General features: G+C 36.6%; 1 protein-coding gene across 5 annotated transcripts; it reads right to left on the bottom strand.

Moving 5' to 3' along the window:
• Positions 1 to 2,928: 2,928 nt before the first annotated feature.
• Positions 2,929 to 13,406, bottom strand: LOC129762838 (ras-related C3 botulinum toxin substrate 1). Of its 5 annotated transcripts, XM_055761399.1 has the most exons (6): positions 13,229 to 13,363; positions 12,543 to 12,658; positions 12,203 to 12,435; positions 4,770 to 5,073; positions 4,573 to 4,690; positions 2,929 to 4,517 (listed from the first exon to the last, which is right to left on the bottom strand). In XM_055761399.1, the coding sequence occupies exons 2-4, from the start codon at positions 12,656 to 12,658 to the stop codon at positions 4,835 to 4,837; spliced, it is 588 nt and encodes a 195-aa protein (XP_055617374.1). In that variant the 5' UTR covers positions 13,229 to 13,363; the 3' UTR covers positions 2,929 to 4,517; positions 4,573 to 4,690; positions 4,770 to 4,834. The 5 variants fall into 5 exon arrangements, with proteins under 5 accessions (XP_055617374.1, XP_055617372.1, XP_055617373.1 ...); XM_055761397.1 differs by having other exon boundaries at positions 4,573 to 5,073; XM_055761398.1 differs by having other exon boundaries at positions 2,929 to 4,690.
• Between the last annotated feature and the right edge of the window lie 8,729 nt (positions 13,407 to 22,135).

Here is a 22,135-nt window from a genome sequence, read left to right as displayed (position 1 = left end):
ATTTCTGAATTCGCAGCCACTTCAGGCCTTCTAGAGCGAGGTGCATCTGCGGTGTTTGTACAGCTCATTTTAAATTCACTAAACCATTGATACACTGTTGTTCTCAAAGAAACAGAAGTGGAATAACATTTCATTAACCACTGCATTTATGGTTCAGGAGTTTTTCTCATCAAAAAACAAAGTTTGATCAAAATACGGTATTCCTCTTTTTCCATTTCCTCTACGAATGCTCAGGAAGTGACACTTAAACAACTGTAGTTTGTGAACAAATAAACGAAATGTCATGAAACTCCTCACATAAGCTAGTGACAGATAAACCTCTCGAAATGAATCTTGTTCATTTATAGTGGCACCATTCGTTAAAAAATCCTAGGACTTTTTCAGCCCATATAGTAAGTAAACATAACATCATTTTTTCATCAATAAAGAGGCATAAAAATCAGTAAATATCAAGTGTAATTGACGAATTTCATGTCAATTCGTCTTAGGAGTAGGCAGCACCATCTCAGATAGCAGTGAAACGTTGTGGGTGTAAAGACATGAGTCATTTAAGCAACTTTGCATACTTGAAATCTTTTTTTGGAGATTACACTACACTACTTATTGAAAAGGGTCAAAAAATGTTTCAACATTTTTTACAATAATTCATAACTCAAAAACTAAGATCCTGCAAAATTCTAGTCAAAGGATGAAATGTAGAAAATTGTTTAAATTTTCATAAAAATACCAAATTATTTATGCATTTTCTCGTCTCGTTTCGTCTCGGCTTCAGTCACTGTCGAGACGAGCAAAATATCCTATTCCAGTACACGAGTTTCATTTGAATGTTTTACTCGGTAGACTGGAAAGACATCTGTCACTTTTTCTCGGTATAATCGGTATAAGTGATGCCAGATGTGAAGACATGTTTTTATTTTGAAACGCATTACATAAAAATAAAAATCAGTAGAAAAATATTTTTTTATCAAAAATTTCGTGCCGTTTATATAAATGCCAGGTGTTTTTTTTCAAATCTGGCATCCCTGGTTTTAGAAGTTCAATGTTTTCAGTTGGTTGTGGTGTTTGTAAAATGTTCTTTTTGAAATCTGTAAAAAATTTAAATTACTGAATTAAATTTTATGGTTGCAGTTGAAAACATACATTGCTTATGCAATTCTAGTTTAGCCGTGAAACAATTCCTGAAAATGAAAGTGGAACAAAGTTATATCGATGCTTTAAACCAACAAGGTGAAACACATCAAACCAAACCAGACGACGACTCGACTGATTATTCAGCGAGCGCAGCCGAACGGTCGTCCGTTTTTAGTCAAGCTCGACTTCTAGAATATGAGCGCTCGTACTCTCGTCTCGTTTTCTGGAATAGGTTCCATAATTTTTTCAGGAGTCTCCATATAAAAATTCCGTATATTTCAGAAACTTTAAATGATAAAAAGTTGACGTCTTCGACAAAAGTTCATATCTTCTTCTTCTTCTCCTTCTTTTTTTTAAATGACACTAACGTTCCTAGAGAAACTTCGCCATCTCAACGTAGTATTACTAGCGTCATTTGTATTAGTACTTAGTTGGGATTTCTATGCCAAATAACACGCCTTGAATGCATTCTGAGTGGCAAGCTCTAGAATACGCGTGATCACAGTGCAAGTAGGAAGAAATTTCTTGGAAGAAAAATTCCCCGTCGAACCCGAACTTCCGGCATGTCAGGTGTGACGCTAACCACTCGGCCACGAGAGCATATCTTAATATGATCTAAAACTCTGTCGATTGAACTATATCGCTATCTTGAGGTTAAACGAAATTAAGATTAGTTGTATTTTTTTCAAAGAAAACATGAAAAGATTATTGTTAGAAAAACGTTTTCCCTGTAAAAGTGCCGATCTTCCGATGTATGGACTACTTGTTGGAAATTGTAAAGACTATTCATAGATTTTTTTTGAGAATTTAAAAAATACCTTTTTAAGAAAGATGAATTTTAATTTTTTTAAATATTTTTTTTCAGCGAAATTAAAAAAAAAATTGGTATTTTTTTATGAAAATTTAAAAAATTCCATACATTCCATTCTTTAATAAATATTTTGTAGGTATTACATATTTAAAGAATTTTTTTGTCCATCCTGACAATGCTCTACCGCCTGTGTTGAAAGTTCAGACCCAAGCGCACGTCATCAGTGGGTAGATATCACCAAATTAAAGTTACAGCTGCCTCAATAATTTCGGGTGATCTAATGAGTCCAGGGACTACAATTCTCCGTCCTGCGGAACTCGCGGTTCATCTGGAGGTAGTCCCCTTTATTCCGCGCGACGAATGAGGTGAGATGGCTCAAGTCACTGCATTCCCGTAGGCGAATGGCGGGACTATAAAGTGTCACTAGGTGAGATTTGAAGTCGTGTACTCATATGTTATCGACTCGGGTATCAAAAAGAAGTTCAAAAGTAGCTTCCACAATGGAGCGAGAAACTTTGCTATCTCACGTCACTCGCCGCGTGGAATAAGGGGGAGTGACTCGTGTTCCCAGTCCAGGACAGGGTCCAACGAGGCCACTTTGAAGCGATTTCCGAAATTGTGCTCGTGCCTTCGCAAAACACAGTAAATATATTAAAGAAACCACGGAACATATGTAGAGATTAGAGGTCATCCTGTCATCCATAAGTTTCTTGAATAATTTGATATTATTGGCATACGACAGAGAACAGAGTAGAGTAAAGAAATGAAAAACTACCTTCAGTAAAAAGCACGATTGAGGCTACCGAAAAATCAAACTATCTTGATTCATCGAATCGAAGTGATCAGTGTTGACCTATCATAACAAACAACAGATTCCAGCTTGAAATCATCACTTTTTACTCCGAAGATTCCAACAACTTCATAGTGTAATTTGAAACACATATCTGAATCTAGTATATCAGGCTTTCGGAAAAGTACACAACGAATAAGGTCAGAAAAATATATATTTAATAGTCATACGCTACAATCATTCAAAACGTTGATTTAATTAGTAATATTATATAATTAGGAAACAATAAATGATAATGATCGTCGTTATAAAAATTGAAGAAAATTTAGAGAAATAAAATCACGTAGCTGAATTAGTTAAACGCTTGTGCAATGTGCAAAATTCCATGTGTCATGTCAATTAGAATAAACAAATTAAAATACGCGGATAATACATACTTGAATCAAAATAAATGCACTGGTTGTTGTTTTTTTTCTCTCCTATTTTGAACCTGAGCTGTGCTTGTGCCCATAGCGTCTGGGAGTACTACAATATAATAAAGTTTGACGATCCATAGCACTCTCCTTCAGTGATGATTTCATTATTCAGCTGATGCCCCTCCATAGGTTCACTCGTATTTACACAAAATCGCGTAGGTAAGTCTTATCAGAATAAAATACATTGGTATTAGAATGAAATAATTGGTAAGCCTTTGCTCAAATATGTATTGCTAGTTAATTTATTACAATAAAATTAACCCTCCTATAATGATATGAAGAAATTAGGGTGTTTGCTACTTCATCCAACACAGCAAATCGTACTCCATTATATAAAGAGTATTCGTACGAACTGAATATTATTGGTCTATTCTTTTGTTTGTATCTTGTCAAATAGTTGTTTTTTTTTTGTTTCATTTGTAATAGAAATTGACTGTTTGTCGTTCATTGTTTATAATTTTTGCTTAGCTTTTGATTTGCCGCCAACTTATTTTGCTTGTGGTTGTTCTATTCCCCTTTTTCAGGACCATTACTGACTAGATATACATTTTCCTATTTGCCCAATTTTGAAATAAAATTGCAATTATGAAATATACTAATACTAAATGTGTTTATTTTCCCCCTCATGCTTTGGTAGATTTGGATTCGTTATGTCTCTCTTAAATTCAATCCAAAATATAGCTGTTTGGCCGTAGAATTGTGTGATTTGATCCAAAGGTATGAAACTGAGAAGAGTGAGTTCCTACCTTCATTCAGTCTCGTTGCTAAGTTGCATAGGCTTTTTGTTCAGTACGGAAATACAAGCGTTGTGCTCAGTTGACTTGTCACCTGGATGGAGTAGTTAACGTCGAGTATGATCTAATAAATCTATAGCGTGTCGTGATTTGCAGAAACCTCTTCAAGGAATAAAAAAAGACACAAACTGTCAATTAACTCCCGATGTCAAGTATCAGCTCACAAAAATAGACTTTATTTTAATAGTTTAGAGTTAGGTTTCAGAACTGGTATAAAGCTTTGATCGAACAATTTTTTTCTCAATTTAATAATGATTTGTTAATTTTGTTTCTCCTATTAGTACTTGAATATTTCATCATCAGCTTGTCGGTTATTGGAATAGGTGATTTTGAATCATTTTCAAAACATTGATTGATGTTCCTGCTGGGTTTCCGTAACAATTGTTCATATAGGCCCTGTTTTTTTTTAATTTCGTTAGATGTAAAACCGTTTAACATTTGAATGGTTCTATAGACTTAAAATTGGTGCTTTTCATAGCCTTCTACCTTCTTCTCAATGTTTCGAAAACAGTCGGCTGGAACCAAAAATTAAAATGTGAGGTATACGGACATTTTATAAAAATACATTACTTTCACGGTTTCGTTAATGGCACAACAATATAAAATAAATCAAAACTTGGTCGTCAATTTGTTAACGAAACTTTTTTTTTTGGTTGAATGATGACTTATCGTTTTATTCGTATGTTTCCTAAAGAACGTCCAAGAAGGCTGTCTATTAAACTAAGGATTGAGTGTGATTTAGCGGTGATTATTATGGTTCGCCTTACCTTGCTTTTATCTTAAGTCTATGTACAAGAGATTCCGGTGAAACACAGATCTTACCGGAGACTTCTTACATCACAACACATTTTCGTTGACGTCGTTTGAGTGGTTCTGGTCGAAGAACGGCTCTGACAGCTTCGTCAAATACCTGCTTCAGGCCGCGCTGAGTCAAAGCTGAGCATTCCATATACTTTACGGCGCGCACCTTATTGGCTAGTTTTTGTCCCTGTTCTCGTTTCAGCGCCGATAGTCCCTGTTCGGCGAGTGCACTCAACGTTTCACGATCCTCGCGCAAATCGATCTTGGTACCTGGAAGAATACGGGTAGGGACGCACGGATGAGAAAAATGCATGTTGTTTATGGAGTGTTCATAAATAAAAAATGCTTTTCTGGGTTAACCTGCTATGTAATTCTTTTTTATCTTTTTTATATGAATTATTTCTATAATATATTGGCTGTTCAATGAAAAATGACTAATGTATTGTAAGTGTTAAAATGTTAAAATGTTTTAACGACCCATAAAATTAATCGATTGTGATCGATGAATGATAGATTCCACGTGGATATCGAGTAGATACGTGAAGGTTTGACCATGTATTGCATTGGACCGTGGGAAAGTGGACTTCCCGAATCCAAGGAGATGAGATCTATGACATACAGAGAAATGGAGCGCTTTTGACTATGATCGCCGACAAAAATTAAAAAAAAAATTTTTAAAAAAATTTAAAAAACATTTTTTTATTTTAATATATTTTTGTATCGTAACTGACATGCTTAATCTCTTTAATGTTTAATTTATAGTGAAAAAAGTAATATATTTTTGTTGTAAAAAGAAAAAAGAAAATAAATAAAATCATGCAAGGTGATAAAAGTTTAGATCACGACGTAGGCAATTAACCTTGTTTGTGGTAACAATATCAATCTGTCATCCATATTCCGGAATCTGATTGCTTTGAATCTCGATCGGATCTTACGATTCGTCTTTTGGTTTCTGAAATTCGATCGACCTCAATTCATTCGTGCTATGAAATGTAACAATCTTGCCTTGGCGCAGAATAAACATAAAAATAATAATTCCGCATTCTTGGAGCAATTTACTCTCTATCAGATTAGCAGACACGAAAGCAATTGCTCAAAAATTGGAAGAAAATCATTACTCGGTGTTGTTTAAATACTGAGAAGACAGTCCTAACTTAACGTTTCTTCTATAAATCTCTTTGTATTTCCGCCAAAACTTCATCCATAATATGAGATCATTATCAGAGACAATTTGTGAATGTGTTTTCCCGTTACACAAAACACATATCAGAGACTGTCTTCATTTTTTTCCGTAGAGTCCTCGGTTGATCAGACCTGGATTTTGATAGCTCAGGAATCTGGATACTCGTTGCACTTTGGTCTTATGGAAGCCCAAACCGTTTGGATGTGGCTTATTGGAGAACTAAACACTTGGTATACTATCTAAACACAACGTTGGAATTAGAATCGCGATCTATCACACTTGGAGGTTGGATATGGAATGGCGAATATGATATTGGTATTGATCGAATGTATGTACCTATTTGTTTGTATGCATTTCATGCTGTACGTTGGTATATGTTGATGTCTGTCGTTGTGTTGTACACCACACATTGAATTCTGAAGGTGATTTGGATGGGGATAAGGATTGGGATGGAATAGGAAATCTAATGTTTTTCACACTTGCTCAACATTCGCGCTGTCGGTCGCGAACAGTTCTTTTTTTCATTTATAATTTTTGTTCTAAAAGCATCTTCATTCCACCCGAGAATTCATCACCATTTTCGCTTCACAGAAATAGCTCAATGTCGAATTGCATGGCAAATCTGTCACATTTACAAAACTCTATTGAACTTGAGTTCCGATCCGAATAGGTAATTCTGATTCATTCGGATTTCAAAATACAGGAGAATAGTTGATCAGTAGATGTATCTGAGATTTCCGAGGAAATTGCTCTGTCCTAAAAACTAAAAATATGCATATAAGGTAATACTTGTTTTTTGTTATTCAACCGGATACATCCAGCAAAATGTTGGACGGAACACGTATAATTTTGTAATGGAGCTCATTAACGACATCATTTCTTTTGTTTGAACACACGTGCTGTCGTTTGAACAAAGGCTTTGTCGGTGTTGCTTATGATAGCGTCTCGCAAGTGAAAAAAAATTCAGCTCAATCGGACATGATTGAGGGGTGCCTAAATGCACACAAAGTTTTGATTTTTTTGCCACTCAGGCTAAGTCCCAAAAGGTCGATTTTCGGTCAAAATTTTTTATTCGAGATGACACTAGATCTCGACGTTTCATGCATTTTTAAGTCATTTGGCATCGAAAACAAAATTTCGATTTTCCAAATTTCCTTCAAAAAATCAAAGCTTTGAGCGCTTTGAGGAACCCCTAAATCATGTCCGATTGAGCTGAAATTTTGCACAGGTAATTTGGCCAATCAACAAAATGTACACGGTCGGTTTTTGAAAATTGACATTACCATTTTCGCTGCCACCCTAATGAATGATGCTGCAAGGTAAATAGTCCTCAAATTAAGGTGACGGTGGAAGGAAGCCATTGTAGTAGTATAGGTAAAAGCACGTGTTTTCATAGGGTAATAGTGTTTATGAGAGAAGAGCAAGTAAATAGATCAATTCAATTATCAGATTGTGTGGCGAAAAAAATAACAATTCAACACTGAAGTAAAATAAACGATGTGTTCCGATGAACAATTGCAAATAAAAATATATATAGAAAGTGTATTTGCATATGAAGTAAAGTTCTGATTATACGCGAGCGTAACATGAGCAAATTTATAACACATGGGAATTGGGGCTCTTTTGGTATTTTGGTATTAACTCGATGTTGATAAATTCCTAATATTTTTCTTCGTTGATCGTATTGTTTTCACATATTTACGTTGGAGAGCCTTAACCCTTCTCTTCGTTGGTCGAGCCATATTGATTGAATGTAATACTTTTCCGTTTACTATTTTTGGTAGCAGAGGCAGCCGTGGCAGTGTTCCGAGCTCTGCAATACAATTTTCTTAACCAATGTTAAAGTTGTAATTGTATTGATATCAACACAATTTTATTTTATTGATTTTCATGATATGAAACGCTATGACTCAGGAATAACATTTTATTGAGTGGTTTTTCTAGCTATTTCGATGATGTTGTCTAGCATCAGTGTCGAAAAAATAACGATGCTTTCACCAATACAAACTAAACCATTGCGGAAAATTGAAAAATGAAAAGTTAACTTTCTGAGCACTAGCTCGAGTTTTCCGACGTTTTTCACTATACATTGCGAAGGCAGATGAAAATTGAATATCTAGTGAGTAATCGATTAGAGTTTGGTTGATATTACCTGATGGGAAGTGTGCGAAAACGATCATTTTCTACACACTGTTTCGCAAAATTGTTGAATTTCGGGCGAGGGGTGAGGGAGGGAGATGAAAGAAATGAGCGCCAATGTGGCTTCCTTCCACCTTCACGAATGGAAACAAACGATAGTCCCATGAAACAACAAAAATAATATGTCGGTATTGTCGTTCTCATAAATAACGAAATATTTCAGGATACGATGGTTTCAAATTGGATTGTTTGATTATTCATCAAATAAAATTTTAATCTTATATTTTGGAGTTCAGGGTAAATGTTTCAGTAAGCTGATATGCAAATCTACCTTACTTGGAAAATACAGTTGAAAATGGAAAGATTTAAACAGTCTTGTTGAACAGTGAAATTCGCGTCGCTGATATGAAATATGTTTTAAATTATATCATATTGTGCTCGATAATTTTGAGATGGACGTTCGCGGTTTGGGTACAGTTTTGCTATAGCATTAATTGCAATACATCGTAAGCAACGCTTGAGCTTGAGCTTGAACTTGGGTAGACTGTACAATTCGTAGTTGCTCTCCGTGATTGACCTGAACCAACCAAATTGCACAAAGAACACACAGAATGATATTCGCCGCCCGAAGGCCAGAAGGGTCGCTTCTATAGCGTGGTTCCCTAGCGAAAATCATGGAAGGGATAGTTGTTAGTAGGGATAGGTATGAATCAGTATTCACTGAAGTAAGTGATGTGATTATGTAAACGGCACCATCGACCATTCGGAGAAACAAAATTCTGAAACTCCTTGCGACAGAGATTATCTTTAGGTATCCTGAGAAGGAAAACCTGCATAATTAATTGGACTGGAATCGAATATATACTATTTATCGAACGCACTTTTTCTAATCGCCAGTCGGCGGACATTTAAGTGTGGGAATCCTGAGAAGTACATATGAATACCATTTTTCGTACCTTTGGAAAACATTTCAAAAAATTACCTGGCATCACTGAATGCCTGAATTTGATTCATACACACAAACATAGAAAACAGAAATAAAAACACATGTACTACTTAGCTTAAGAATTGTTGTACATCAATTCCATAACACATTGTCAATTTGTGTATGATCGCAACGGCATGGTCTGTTCTTCCGCCTCCGCGGTTTCATTCTACTTTCGAACATGTGAATTTCGTTTTCGGTGGTATTCTCACTACGTCAAGGCACGAAACCATGATGTCATCCAAGAGAGCTTCTGCTTATACCCTCCATTGAAAGAGAAAGTCTGTCATCATCGTACCGTACCGCTGCAAAAAAAATATTCTGAGAGAATCGCGTTTCTCTCACCACACATATTTCTAACATTTGCATACGAGCACAAAATGATGAAAAACACAAACACATTAAAAACGGATCTCGTCACTAGCTAAAATTGAATTTGTAGAATCATTTCGAGAATCGTTGCTTCTCGAAATGATTCTACAAAACCACGCAAGCCATTGAACCTTTCTAGAGTCCCCGAAACTTTTTACTAAATAGTTATTTATGAAATTTCGACGTATTCGCAAATGATATCCGAAATAATAAACCAACAAATTTCAAGAAAAAGATTGCGTAGTCCTACGTCCTAAGCGGTCGTGTCTCGCATGTAACCCCTCGAATTTTCTTTAACCCTTTCACTACGGCAGTGTGCTCTGTCGAAGTGATACCGCTGAACGAAACACTACGCCGAAAAGTATGCAAATCGCGCTGGTGTAAACGATGTGCAGTATCACCCTGATGTTGTCTATAAACGACGCTCGTAGCGAAAGGGTTAAGCAAACACAGCTGGTCAAATACAGTCAACTCTCCCTTACTCGATGTTCTGTAACTCGATATCTTCTCTAACTCGATGAATTTCATGTCACCTCTGATTTCACAAGCTTTCTTCTTTCCATAACTCGATACCTCCCTTACTCGATGGGTTTTGATTTATTTTTCCATGGGTTTTCACCTCCCTAACTCGATTGATTCTCGTGTACATGTTTTTGTGCGTTATTAACTGTGATTTCAATTGCTCTTGAAAGTGAAGACGGAGTGTTCGTGTAATCAAGGAAATTCTTTTCTAGTATGGAAAAGCACGAAAAAACCTTTCAAGCGAACGGTTAAAACGCTAACCATTGCGCACGTTTGAGCATCATCGAGCAGGTCGAAAAGTATGAACGGAAGGGATCTGAAGCTGCGAAAGATTTCGGTATTGTACATAGTACGGTATCAACACTATTCAAGCTAAAGAAAAAATGGAATCGGAAGGGAAAATTGAATCTAGAAAAAAAGACATATAATGTTGGTCGGAATCGAAAAGCTTGAGCGGTCAATGGATTTTTTTCTTATCAAGCCAGAGAGAATAATTTACTTCTCTCAGATTTTATTCTTCGGGAGAAGACTTGCGAATTTGTCCAGAAACTGGGAATACTCAACTTTAAAGCACAACCAACATAGACGGAAGCGATAAACTACCGTTTCTGGTCAATGGAAGGTGTAAAAGCCCACCATGTTTCAAAGGAGAAGTCATTACCAGTGATATTCGAGAGCAACACCCAGACCTGGATGGGCTTGATGCTTTTTGGGAAAGGGATTATGCAACTTGACGAAAAATTTCCCAAAGAAAATAAAAAGGTAATCATTCTGGAATTCTGTGTAATGGTAATGTATCATACTTATATATATTTCTTCCCAAAGGTGGTCATGTTCATTGATAATTGTACAGCACACCCAAAATCTCTCCGACCAAAGCTCTAATCGATAAATTTGCAACTTTTCCACAAATCTTTACTTCCGTAGCTTAGCAGCTGGACTTCGACATAATCAAGAACCTGAATCAGTACTAACGCCATTTTTGATTAATTAGTTCGATTAGTTAAACGAAGACTGCAAGGAATGGAAGATTTGACGGTATTTTTGTCTTATTTAACCTTCATGTTATTCAGCATTCTTACTGTGTTTAAATGCACTCTAGCACCCTCCAGATATATCGGTATTGAATGCAATTGAAGTACTTTACTTTCACACTCTAAGATTAATAAGGTTGAATCTGAGACTAATTATTGCTTCAGGAAAACCGAATTTTCCTTCAATGATTATGATGATGGTATTCCGCTAGCAGAACTAATGTGTCGTGAGCTTGCTGATGTCGACAGTACAGTACCGTTCGATGATTGCTCAACGTCCTTTAATGATTAATGCGAAAAGGACCAAAACGTGATTTGCTGTGATCTAATGCCAGGTACCGATATACTGGAAAGTGTTGAAAAAGCTGAAAATAGTAGTCCTATCGAGTTGAAGAATATTCGGGAAGGTTCAGATGATTGTGTCAGAATTACACCTTCGAACGTTAAATCAAACCTGAAGAATATGCCCGGAATATTGAAATCAACTCAAAAAGTACCTGTGAAACTATTTGAATTTTTTTTGTGATTGAACAGTTCCTGCGTGATCGTTACAATTTAGTTTGAATGACATACTTAATCTATGTTTTCTTTGTTAACCTATTTACTTATACAGGTCGGACTCGATTATATATGATTCGATCATATACAATTTTCTCTCGATTATAGACAGCTAGAATTTTCTTTATAATTCAAATAAGACTTATTCCAAGAAAAAATGTAACTTTTCTACGTTAAAGTGAAATTAAAGTGGCTTTTATAAGTACAGTGGGTTGAAAATCGCGATTTTAAAATATTTTGCTTGAATTTCAACCAGGAATTGTTTATATCGATATTGCGAAATTAAGAGAGATAGAAGTTTGGAAGAAAATTGTAAATTGCTTAGAGAATTTTAACTTGATTGGTAGAAACAATCAAGTTTAGTATGAATTTTTGGGATGAAATTAATAATAACACATTACAAATTACTAACTTTCAAATTTTCCAATTCCAAAATCATATTCAAATCCACTAATTTAGATGTTCCGCTACTATATCCTGTAAATTTTCTCATCTTTCAAATGAAAGCAACAGCTATGAAGTATTGGAGAACACTAAAGAACGAATGAATTAAGATATAATAATATAATAAAATAAAAAAAACACGTTCGATGTATGAGCACATACCAACTAAAATTATCGGCGCATCCGGGCAGTGATGTTTAATTTCTGGGTACCATTTGGAAGTCACATTTTCGAATGAGGATGGGCTAGCGACACTGAAGCATATGAGGAACACGTCGGTCTGCGGATACGAAAGTGGTCGTAATCGATCGTAATCCTCCTGACCAGCGGTATCCCACAAACCAAGCGAAACTTGCACTCCATCCACAACCATTGGTGCGGAATAGTTGTCGAACCTACGGATGTAAACAAATAATGTAGAAAGCAATAATAACCATTGAACCGCGATGATCAAGACATGCATAGTGAGCACACCGCGAATAAGACAACTTGTGAAACATACACCGTGGGAACATATTCGCCGGGAAAACTATCCGTTGTGTACGAAATAAGCATACACGTCTTTCCTACTGTTCCATCGCCAACAACAACACATTTGATTGGTCGACCAGAAGCCATCTGTAAAGGAGAAAAGAAATGGTTTTTATTGTAAACTTCAACAACGTTCTCGAGTTCATCTGAACTAGCGATAGATCGATTCAGAATATGCTGAGATTCTATTTTTACAAGTTGTTCTGCGTTAGCCAATGCCATTGAAATACGATGATGCATTTTTTTTGCTCTGACCGCTCAAGTAGCGATATCAAACCACGATTAATCGCCACTTATACGGAAGAAGATGCACCATGAAAAATTACGATTCGAATTATTCAACCTGCTTTACAATGATTAGCGATAGCTTTAGTTCGAAATCTTTAAAATCCGGTAATAAGCATCTATTATTACTATGGTATGAAATTCCTAATAAATCACTTTACCGCTCCTCGTGCGCTTAAAGGCAGAACCACGCGACAGAATGTGCAATTAACAGATTAAACTCTCATACTACGCTTGACTCATTTTTCATAAAGATTTTCACTTTCTTTTCTTGCTTCTATTGTGCAAGTGAAGAGCGAATCAAAAAGAACCGACAACGCCTGGTTTTGCGCGAGCGGAACAAAAACATCGTGCCGAGGCAGCAGTACTTACTTTACACTCACAATACTTTGTTCCGTAAATCCACTGAATAATAACGCAGCACTCGGTAATGAACACAGTCACCTTATCTTTTAAATACTTGAGGTCATTTGGGTAAATTAAATGTTCCAAAATGTTGATCACCTTACCACCACTCCAGATGCACAAAAGCAGCTGTGTGTATGTGAGCCACAAAACAAAATGTCAAAAGAGGAATGCAATCAAATTTACCAGCGCCTCTGTAGGTTGATCCTGCAAACTGAACAATCAAGTTTCAAGCTGTACTAGAGCGACCTGTTCCCCGGTACACTCAGCAATAAAATTGATACATCTAATAAAACTTGGAATTCGTTTTTTTTGTTTGAAACGAAAATAAAATGTGTTACGTAACTACACTGAGAGGAATAATTAGTATATATGACCAATTTAATAATATTCCAAACATCATTCACACATCTAACTACACAGAAAAGTCGAAATTTACCTAAAGTAGCCACGTTCGTAGCACTGTCAACCGGTTTCGAAACCAGCGCCAAATCTTCATACTTGCCACTATCGATCGCTTTCGCCGACGGATCTTTCTGTTTATTTCCCTTGGCGGATTGGCTGATTGCCGACGCCTCCGCCTCGGTCGAATTATCTGGTTGCGCATCCAATGATGTCCTCCGCGCTTCGAATTAGGAATGTTACTACTTGATGTGGCGCTCCGTATCCGAGCGAAGGCAGCATGTACCGATCCAGCAATGAAGCGCCTTGGAGCAAATTCTCTCACACAAACTGACTCTCCCCAATAAAGGTAGGTTTAGAGTTCCCGTGAACGTGAACGCGGACAAACACTTTTTTGTTAATAATTCATCAGTCCATATATAAAACGGGAGCAAACCTTTTGAAACGATAGGAAGAAAAATTTTCTAGTTGAAAAACATGTTTAAACACAATTCATATTGATAAAAATGAATTAATTCAATATTTCACAACAGTTCTGAATTTCCACCGTGGAAACGAGATGTTGATGAACTCAACATAGTTCACCGACTTCGGTGAACGTGAACGTGAAAACAGTGGTGAATATAGACGTCAAAATATTTCCACGTTCATGTTCACGTTCGAATGTCCCAAGGCATTCTGAAAATTATTTCACCGTGAACTGTAAAAGGATATGTTTAGCAATTCTCAAGTTTTCAATGAAAATTTTGATATGGATGCAATTTCAATCAATCGGATGTCTGCGCAGGTTAAAAAACTTCGTTGGTTTGGGTTGATTCGTGAACAACTGTATATTTTATCCGAATTAGTTTATTGAAGATCGATGTTTATTTACTTCACGTTCACTGTCGAACTTTTCATATGAACGTGAACGTGAACAAAATCGTTCTATTCACCACTATTTTTTGAGTTGTTTGTTCGTAATGTAGTTCACCCTGAAATGATTGTCCTATTCTACCACCTGTTCAAGTTCACGTTCACGGGAACTCTAAACCGGCCTTAAGGTAGGTTTAGAGTTCCCGTGAACGTGAACGCGGACAAACACTTTTTTGTTAATAATTCATCAGTCCATATATAAAACGGGAGGAAAACATCTTGAAACGATAGGAAGAAACATTTTCTAGTTGAAAAACATGTTTAAACACAATTCATATTGATAAAAGTGGATTAATTCAATATTTCACAACGATTCTGAATTTCCACCGTGGAATCGAGATGTTGGTGAACTCACCATAGTTCACCGACTTCGGTGAACGTGAACGTGAAAACAGTGGTGAATATAGACGTCAAAATATTTCCCCGTTCATGTTCACATTTGAATGTCCCAAGGCATTCTGAAAATTATTTCACCGTGAACTTAAAAGGATATGTTTAGCAATTCTCAAGTTTTCAAAGAAAATTTTGATATGGATGCAATTTCATTCAATCGGATCTTTGCGCGGGTTGAAAAACTTCGTTGCTTCGGGTTGATTCGTGAACAACTGTATATTGACGTAGGACTACGTCTAACCGGAAGATATAGGGGGTGAAATGGAAATCTAGGCACTGAACAAGTGGGAAAAAATGCAAGATTTGGAACGCTTATAACTCGAGCATTTCTCAATAGATCGCAAAGGTTTTTGTATCAATTGATAGGAAATATATCTACGCATCTATCTTAACGAATAACATTTCATATTTCTTGAGATAAATAATTGAATAATTGTGAAATATCAAGCATTGTCAAAATGCACTATGTGCCCATTTTTGATTGGTCTATTTTGTGCTCCTCAAATCGTACCGACCAAAACGGGCAACCAGAGCAGCAGCGAAATAGAATGAAGCACGATTGCAAAGGAAAAAGAAAAAAATTAACGAAGCATTGGCCGCAGTCTCACACATGCGTAATTCTCGAGCCAGCCAGTCAGCTTAAAAATTCCCGCTCCCCTGCCGTAACGACCATTCTCATTCAAACCGTACACCACATCGGTTCGCATCACAACACATCAACAAACCAACCCAAGCAGCCATGTCTGGACATGGTAAAGGAGGAAGAGTGAAGGGAAAGGCAAAATCCCGCTCGAACCGTGTTGATCTGGAGTTCCCCGCAAGGGTAGCTAGGCCGAGCGCGTTAGTATCAGTGCACCAGTCCACCTAGCCGGCGTTATATAGTTTCGGCCGCCGAAGTGATCGAGTTAGCTGGCAAAGCTGCTCGCGACGATAAGAAAACCCGCATTCGGAACAGAACACATTCGGTTCGGTGGCCATCAATACAACAGGCAGTTGCAGCGAGTGGCGAGTGGCAAACGCAATCGCAAAACGGCATCAGGTAGCAGAAGAAAAAAAGTTTGTTCTTGATACAAACTGCTTTGGTGGCAAATCCAGAACAAGGCGGCATCGAGAGCGTTCGAAATGGTTTTTTTTTCAAAACCACGAGTACTAAGTTTTCTAAATTGGAACAATTCCATAAAACAAGGCGCTTTTCAGGGCCATTAAACCTTCCAAAAAAGAGTTTAGGAAATACAGTTCAATGCTTTCTAAAACATTATCCAAAATAATAATAAAACACAAATTGTTTTTTTCATAATTTGTTTGCCAGGATCTGATGAGTATGTGAATTTGGCAGTTGTTCTGAGCTTATTGATAGTTGGAGACTTTCCTGATTATTCAATTTTCACCAATTCTTAAATTGTTTCCAGATTGAAAGTACAGTAATTTACAATTAATTCGACATTTAGCTAATTGGACGGACATGTAATGCGACTTATTTAGTTGGACATTTTTGTAAACATAGAGATCCAAATTATGACCCCACATTGAAAGTCGACAATGTACCACTGTCATCGCAAATGTTCAATTACAGGTTAAAATCGCCTCCAATGCGACACTGAGTGGTGCTTCGGCACGTCGCATTAAATATAATTTACTGTACAACATGTCACAAAGCTGGATGGGAAGAAATTTTGCAACTGTGAAAGCCGTGGCGAGTGGCAAACGCAATAGCTAAACAGGAAGGTTTAACCGAACAAGATGGGAATATCGAGTGATAACAAAAGCACAACACCAAAGGTTCTTTTCAGAACCATCAACATATTCATAAAGAGTAAACCGTAAACTAATCCATTAGGTAGATAGGTAGGTATTCACGTAGGAGAAGAAAATAAAACAATATATTTAAAATATATATTTAACAAAAGCTGTCCCCTTTGTATAGTCCTACGTCACTCCGGTTATGTCCCCGACATTACCCACCCGTCTTTTTTATCCGAATTACTTTATTGAAGATCGATGTTTATTTACTTCACGTTTACTGCCGAACTTTCAATATGAACGTGAACGTGAACAAAATCATTCTATTCACCACGATTTTTTTAGTTGTTTGTTCGCAATGTAGTTCACCGTGAAATGATCGTACTATTCCACCACCTGTTCAAGTTCACGTTCACGGGAACTCTAAATCAGGCTTTATCCTTGGACACGGTTTTTTGTTGTTGTTGAGCGACCGGACGTGAAGTCGTGATTTGCGAAGGAAATTATATCGCAGATGGGACACATATATCGCTTTCCCTCCGTCCGAAGTCTGCTGTCGGTGGTAATGATTGTGATAGTTTTCGCTGGGTTTCGTCGTCAAGTACTGCTGTAGAATCATTGTTGTTTTTGACTTCGTGTAGTAGCCCTACTACTTTTTATCGTGTAGGTCTTGCTACAAACAATTTATTTAATTGTGGTCCAGGATATCATGATATCGAGCTTTTTTTGTAATGTAAAAAATGCGATTAAATAATTTAACTGGCTGTTGATTCAGAGATTCGTATGGGTATACTTAGTGATCCCCGATTTGTGAAATTAATCGTTCATCAGCTAATCGAATAGTTTTCAGCAGTTTGTTATTCGATACGATTAATCGACCAAAATAATCGATTAATCGATTAATCGCAACACTGAGATAAATAATTAGTTAGTCTAATATTTCTCATTTGCTAGAAAGCCATGTAGAATCAAAAATATGTTCATTCCGCCTGAAAATCAATTATTATCCTTTACGCTCCCCTAAAGTCGTAAACGAAGCTCAATTCGCGTTGACGGCATTGAGCTTCGTTTATGAACTTAAGGGAGCGTCAAAGATAATGATTGATTTTCAGGATAAAACTGCAGCGGCCGTACGTTTTTCTCTCTCTGCGTTTGGATCGATTAATCGACGTAAATTATTCGTTCGCTTCGATTATTGGTTGTGCAGTATTCGTTCGATTAATAACCGACTTCTGTAGAAAGTATTCGATTAATCGATTAATCGAACGATTATCGAGGATCACTAGGTATACTCATATATGAGGGGCTTAGAATGAAAGCTGTATTTGACAATGTGGAAGATAGGTCAGAAGCTCATCTATCAGATTCTATAGCAAACTTGAATTGGAACGTTTTTGCAGCTGAGTTATTTACTAAATAAAAAGTTGATGAAGAGAAATCGATCAAGTCACTTACACCCCTTGCACTCTGAGCCCCTCATATGTCAGTTCATGACAGCTTAAGTAATCGCGATCCTAATATTATGTTATTATTTTAATCACTTCACATCACTGAATTCACTTGTCCGTTCTCCATTCCCTTCCCTATGAATAAGCAGAACTTAACGCTCGATGAGATCAATTTACTACAGCAGCTACACTTCTCAAGAAAGCACTAACGGCCATAGCATACTTAATATAAATCACCTGGCTATAAAGTTATTACAAGTTTAGGTCTTGGTCAGCCTGTTTACCACATCAAAACCCTATCAAGATCTTATGAGAAGTGGTTGTACGAATAGTAGATGCAGATTACAAGCAATATGAGTGATTTGAAGAGCTTAAACGTGCAGTATCCTCTGCGTAGAACGAGATACACACTACAACATGGCACAGCTTGGTCAAAACCAACCCGAATGAGTTATTTGAACTGATTGTGAACTAAAGACGACCTACGAATTGGAAACTAAGTGTAATTCATTCGGAATTGACGTTTATTTTGTAAAGGAGTGAGAGTTTTTCGATCTGGTTCTAGAGTTATGAAACACTGGAATTTTTATTTTTGAATGTTTCGTGCCTGAACACAACAATAAAGTTCAAATAGCCAGTCTTTTAAAAGAAGATAGTTGTTCTACCTTACACTATATACTTCAATTTAACCGACTTCTTACATATCTCTGGAAACTCGGAAGAAATGAGTGGTTCTATAGTTGTGAAACGCAGTGTATGAGTAAAGGCCCATTTATACGTTGCTAGTAGCTGACTTGACAATGAGCAGCTACTGACCCGGTGGACTCGCTTGACAATTGGTTGACTCGCCTTGTCCGTTCACACAGTGTGAGCTGCTGGCGAGAAACTAGATACTACGGCACGGGTTTACCAGGGATGCCAGGCGACTTTTCAAATGTCCATCAAATAGTCAGAAACAGCAATCAGGTCCGAATTTGTCAAATGATTGGTCCAAAATCGACTTCTTTATTGGCAGTTTTCATCTTAGGTTTTCAGTTGAATGTATCATCACACAATTTTATAGCAAAACAAACGCTGATCGTGTTTAAAAATACATACTTTGTGCTGAATTTCTTTGAACTGAAGGTACTATCCGAAAAAGCAGAAAGAGAAAAGGATTCGGGCCAGGAATTAGATGCAAAGAAAAGGAGCAACAAATACAATATTGAAGGAACTCTACGATGAGGATCCCCGTGATTACAGAGCAGTGTTGATAATAACACCTGAACAAGTGAAAAAACTGTTGGATTTAATTGCTCCACGAATACAACGCCAAGATACAGTCATGAGGGATGCTGTACCTGCAAGAGTTAAATTAGAAATGACATTGATGTGCCTTTGTTTTGGAATATCGTTGGGATTGTTGTCGATATTTTTTAGAATCTCGAAAACATCCATAGCTCAGATAATTCCGAAAGGATGTGATGTTATAAATGGTAGTCTAAAAGATTTTTTTTTAATTTTATTTATTTTGTGAAATGAAAATGATAGTCGATTTGCAGGTGCAATAAATACGCTTCAAAAATTTTAATAATGAATGAAAATGTACTTTTTTAAATCGAATATGTATTCTGTTTCTTAGAACAATACTTTTTTTTGTAAGTTGTGATCTGATAATGATTCTATATTAGAGATTCTCAAGAAAACTATCTCAAAAAGAAAGCGTGCCCCGCCAGCGTGCAAAACGAAATAACAATTATTTCGTTTAGAAACTATGAGGGTTTTATTTGTTTTTCCAATAATTTTGAAGTCTATAAATATCTTCACATATTTTCAAATATCTTAAAAATAGAGACATTTCATTACATTTGGCATCACTGATTCGAACGCTAAATTCTGTTTTTGACGTTGTGAAGCATGCAAGTGCGAGTAAATTCAAAAAACTTTGAAGTAGCTCGCACGCCGGATCACACATGACAATAACTGGCATGATGTGTTCACACGGTGTGAGTAGCTGCACTGCAGTAACTGACTAGACCGACTCGTATGCTTACTCGCACCGTCTGAACCCGGCTTAATAGATAACGGTACTCAGTATCAAACAAAGTAGTCACCCACACAGGACGCACAGTGCGTTGAATGAATTTAATCATTGTAACACCTTGGTGTGATGGAAAAGATTATTCATATATATCATAACTACTGTTAGCATAAATGTCTCATGTTATGTTATTGAATAATCGCATAAGTGTCTCAAGCGACTAAATCTTTTTTATATAAAAACTTTACATTAATACGCATAGTTAAGTTAATACATATGAGGGGCCCAAAATGAATGGGGTGTAAGTGACATCATCAATTTTTATACATCGACTCTCTCTTTTAGTCATGGCACAGCGGCAAACACAATCCCAGCTATATTTGACAATGTGGAAGATAGGTCAGAACCTCATCTATCGGATTCTATAGCAAACTCAAGTTGGAACGTTTTCATAGTTGAGTTATTAACTAAAGAGAAAGTTGATGAAGAGAAATCGATCAAATCACTTACATCTATTTCCTTTTGAGCCTCTCATACATGTAGTTCACAAAAAAAAAGAAAAATATTTAGTTTTCATAATCTTGCATGTATCACTGCTTTATCGAGGAATAATAATTACGACCAGTTCGCCACCCATGCTCAAATTTAAAACGACCGCAAAGGGTTAATGAACCATTCTACAGTATATGATGATCATTTTTTGAATAGCACTAGAATTTTGAATGAATACAAAAATTGATGTGTTCAGGTGAAATAAATGGGAGCGCGGGTGAGATCGACACCCTGTCGGGTAAAACCGACACCTTTAGAGAAACGAATGTAGACTTGTTACAATAATTTTTAAGTATCAAGAGGCTGTCTATATACCATTTGAACGCTTCAAGAGAGGAGGGGTGGATATTTGCAAGTTGTATGTAATTGGATTGCTCAGATTTTAAATAGTAAAAAAGCAATTAAACTGCAATTGAACCCCACAACTCTCTCCGCTGATGTAGTCTTAGGCTTGCGGAATGAATGTTCGAATTCCGGTCTAGAAATCTCAGCCAGCACTTATGTTTATGTCCCAGCTTGGGTGAGCATCCACGGGATATGAGCTAATGAGCGTTGAAGCTTTGCAAGGCTTTTTGGATTGTATGCCCGATTCATCGTTGGTTTTTACTGTTTATCAGTCCAGCTCTCTCTGTCTTATAACGGCAAAGCGAATTCTGCAGCTGTAGGGTAACTCGAGACGTAAGAAATGACAGGTGTGTATAGGGAACATCGGAAAATTTGCAAGAAATTGCTTCTAACTGGAAAGATCAGGGGGTTTCGGTTACCCCTGATTTCCCCTGCAGATCAATTATATTCGACACAAAACACGACAAGCAAATATTCAATTATTGGATGCCTAAAATATTTTTTCCCTCTGTTCTTCGAACTTGTCGGTACATGGTTGGGTTACTAAATATTTCAGTCTATTTTTTCCATGTTCGATAGTTAACATTGTTTGCCACTGTTGATAATTGAAGAGTGGCAAACAAAATAGTTTTCGTGCAAATTTCAAATCAAATTTTATCTGTCAAAAAGTGTCAAATATTTGACCTCCGGACAAACAGTGTACGACCACCTTTATACAGCCATTCCATGCTAAACCGATATAGTGGTTCTCAGGTTTCCGTGAACAGTTTTGTTTCTTATCGCAAAATATTAAACCCGTATTTTTAATTGTTTTTATCAGAGTGCTCATTCATATTTTAGGGTGGTTCGGAAAACAATTTTTTTCTCTTTTTTCAAAAATTCATTACTTTTCATATATGAATATAAGAGAATACAGATACAAATAACCGACATATCAAATTTAAGCCAATTAGCTAGTCTTTTTTGGAAAATATTACACAAATATATTGGATATTGGAAAAATATTACAAAAATTTGGATTTTGTCCTCGTAATTATGATTTTTGCGTGCACCCGTGAC

The sequence above is a fragment of the Toxorhynchites rutilus genome, chromosome 1 (assembly GCF_029784135.1).
Source record: "Toxorhynchites rutilus septentrionalis strain SRP chromosome 1, ASM2978413v1, whole genome shotgun sequence".
NCBI lineage: Eukaryota > Metazoa > Arthropoda > Insecta > Diptera > Culicidae > Toxorhynchites > Toxorhynchites rutilus.
This window is presented reverse-complemented; position numbering and strand designations above follow the sequence as displayed.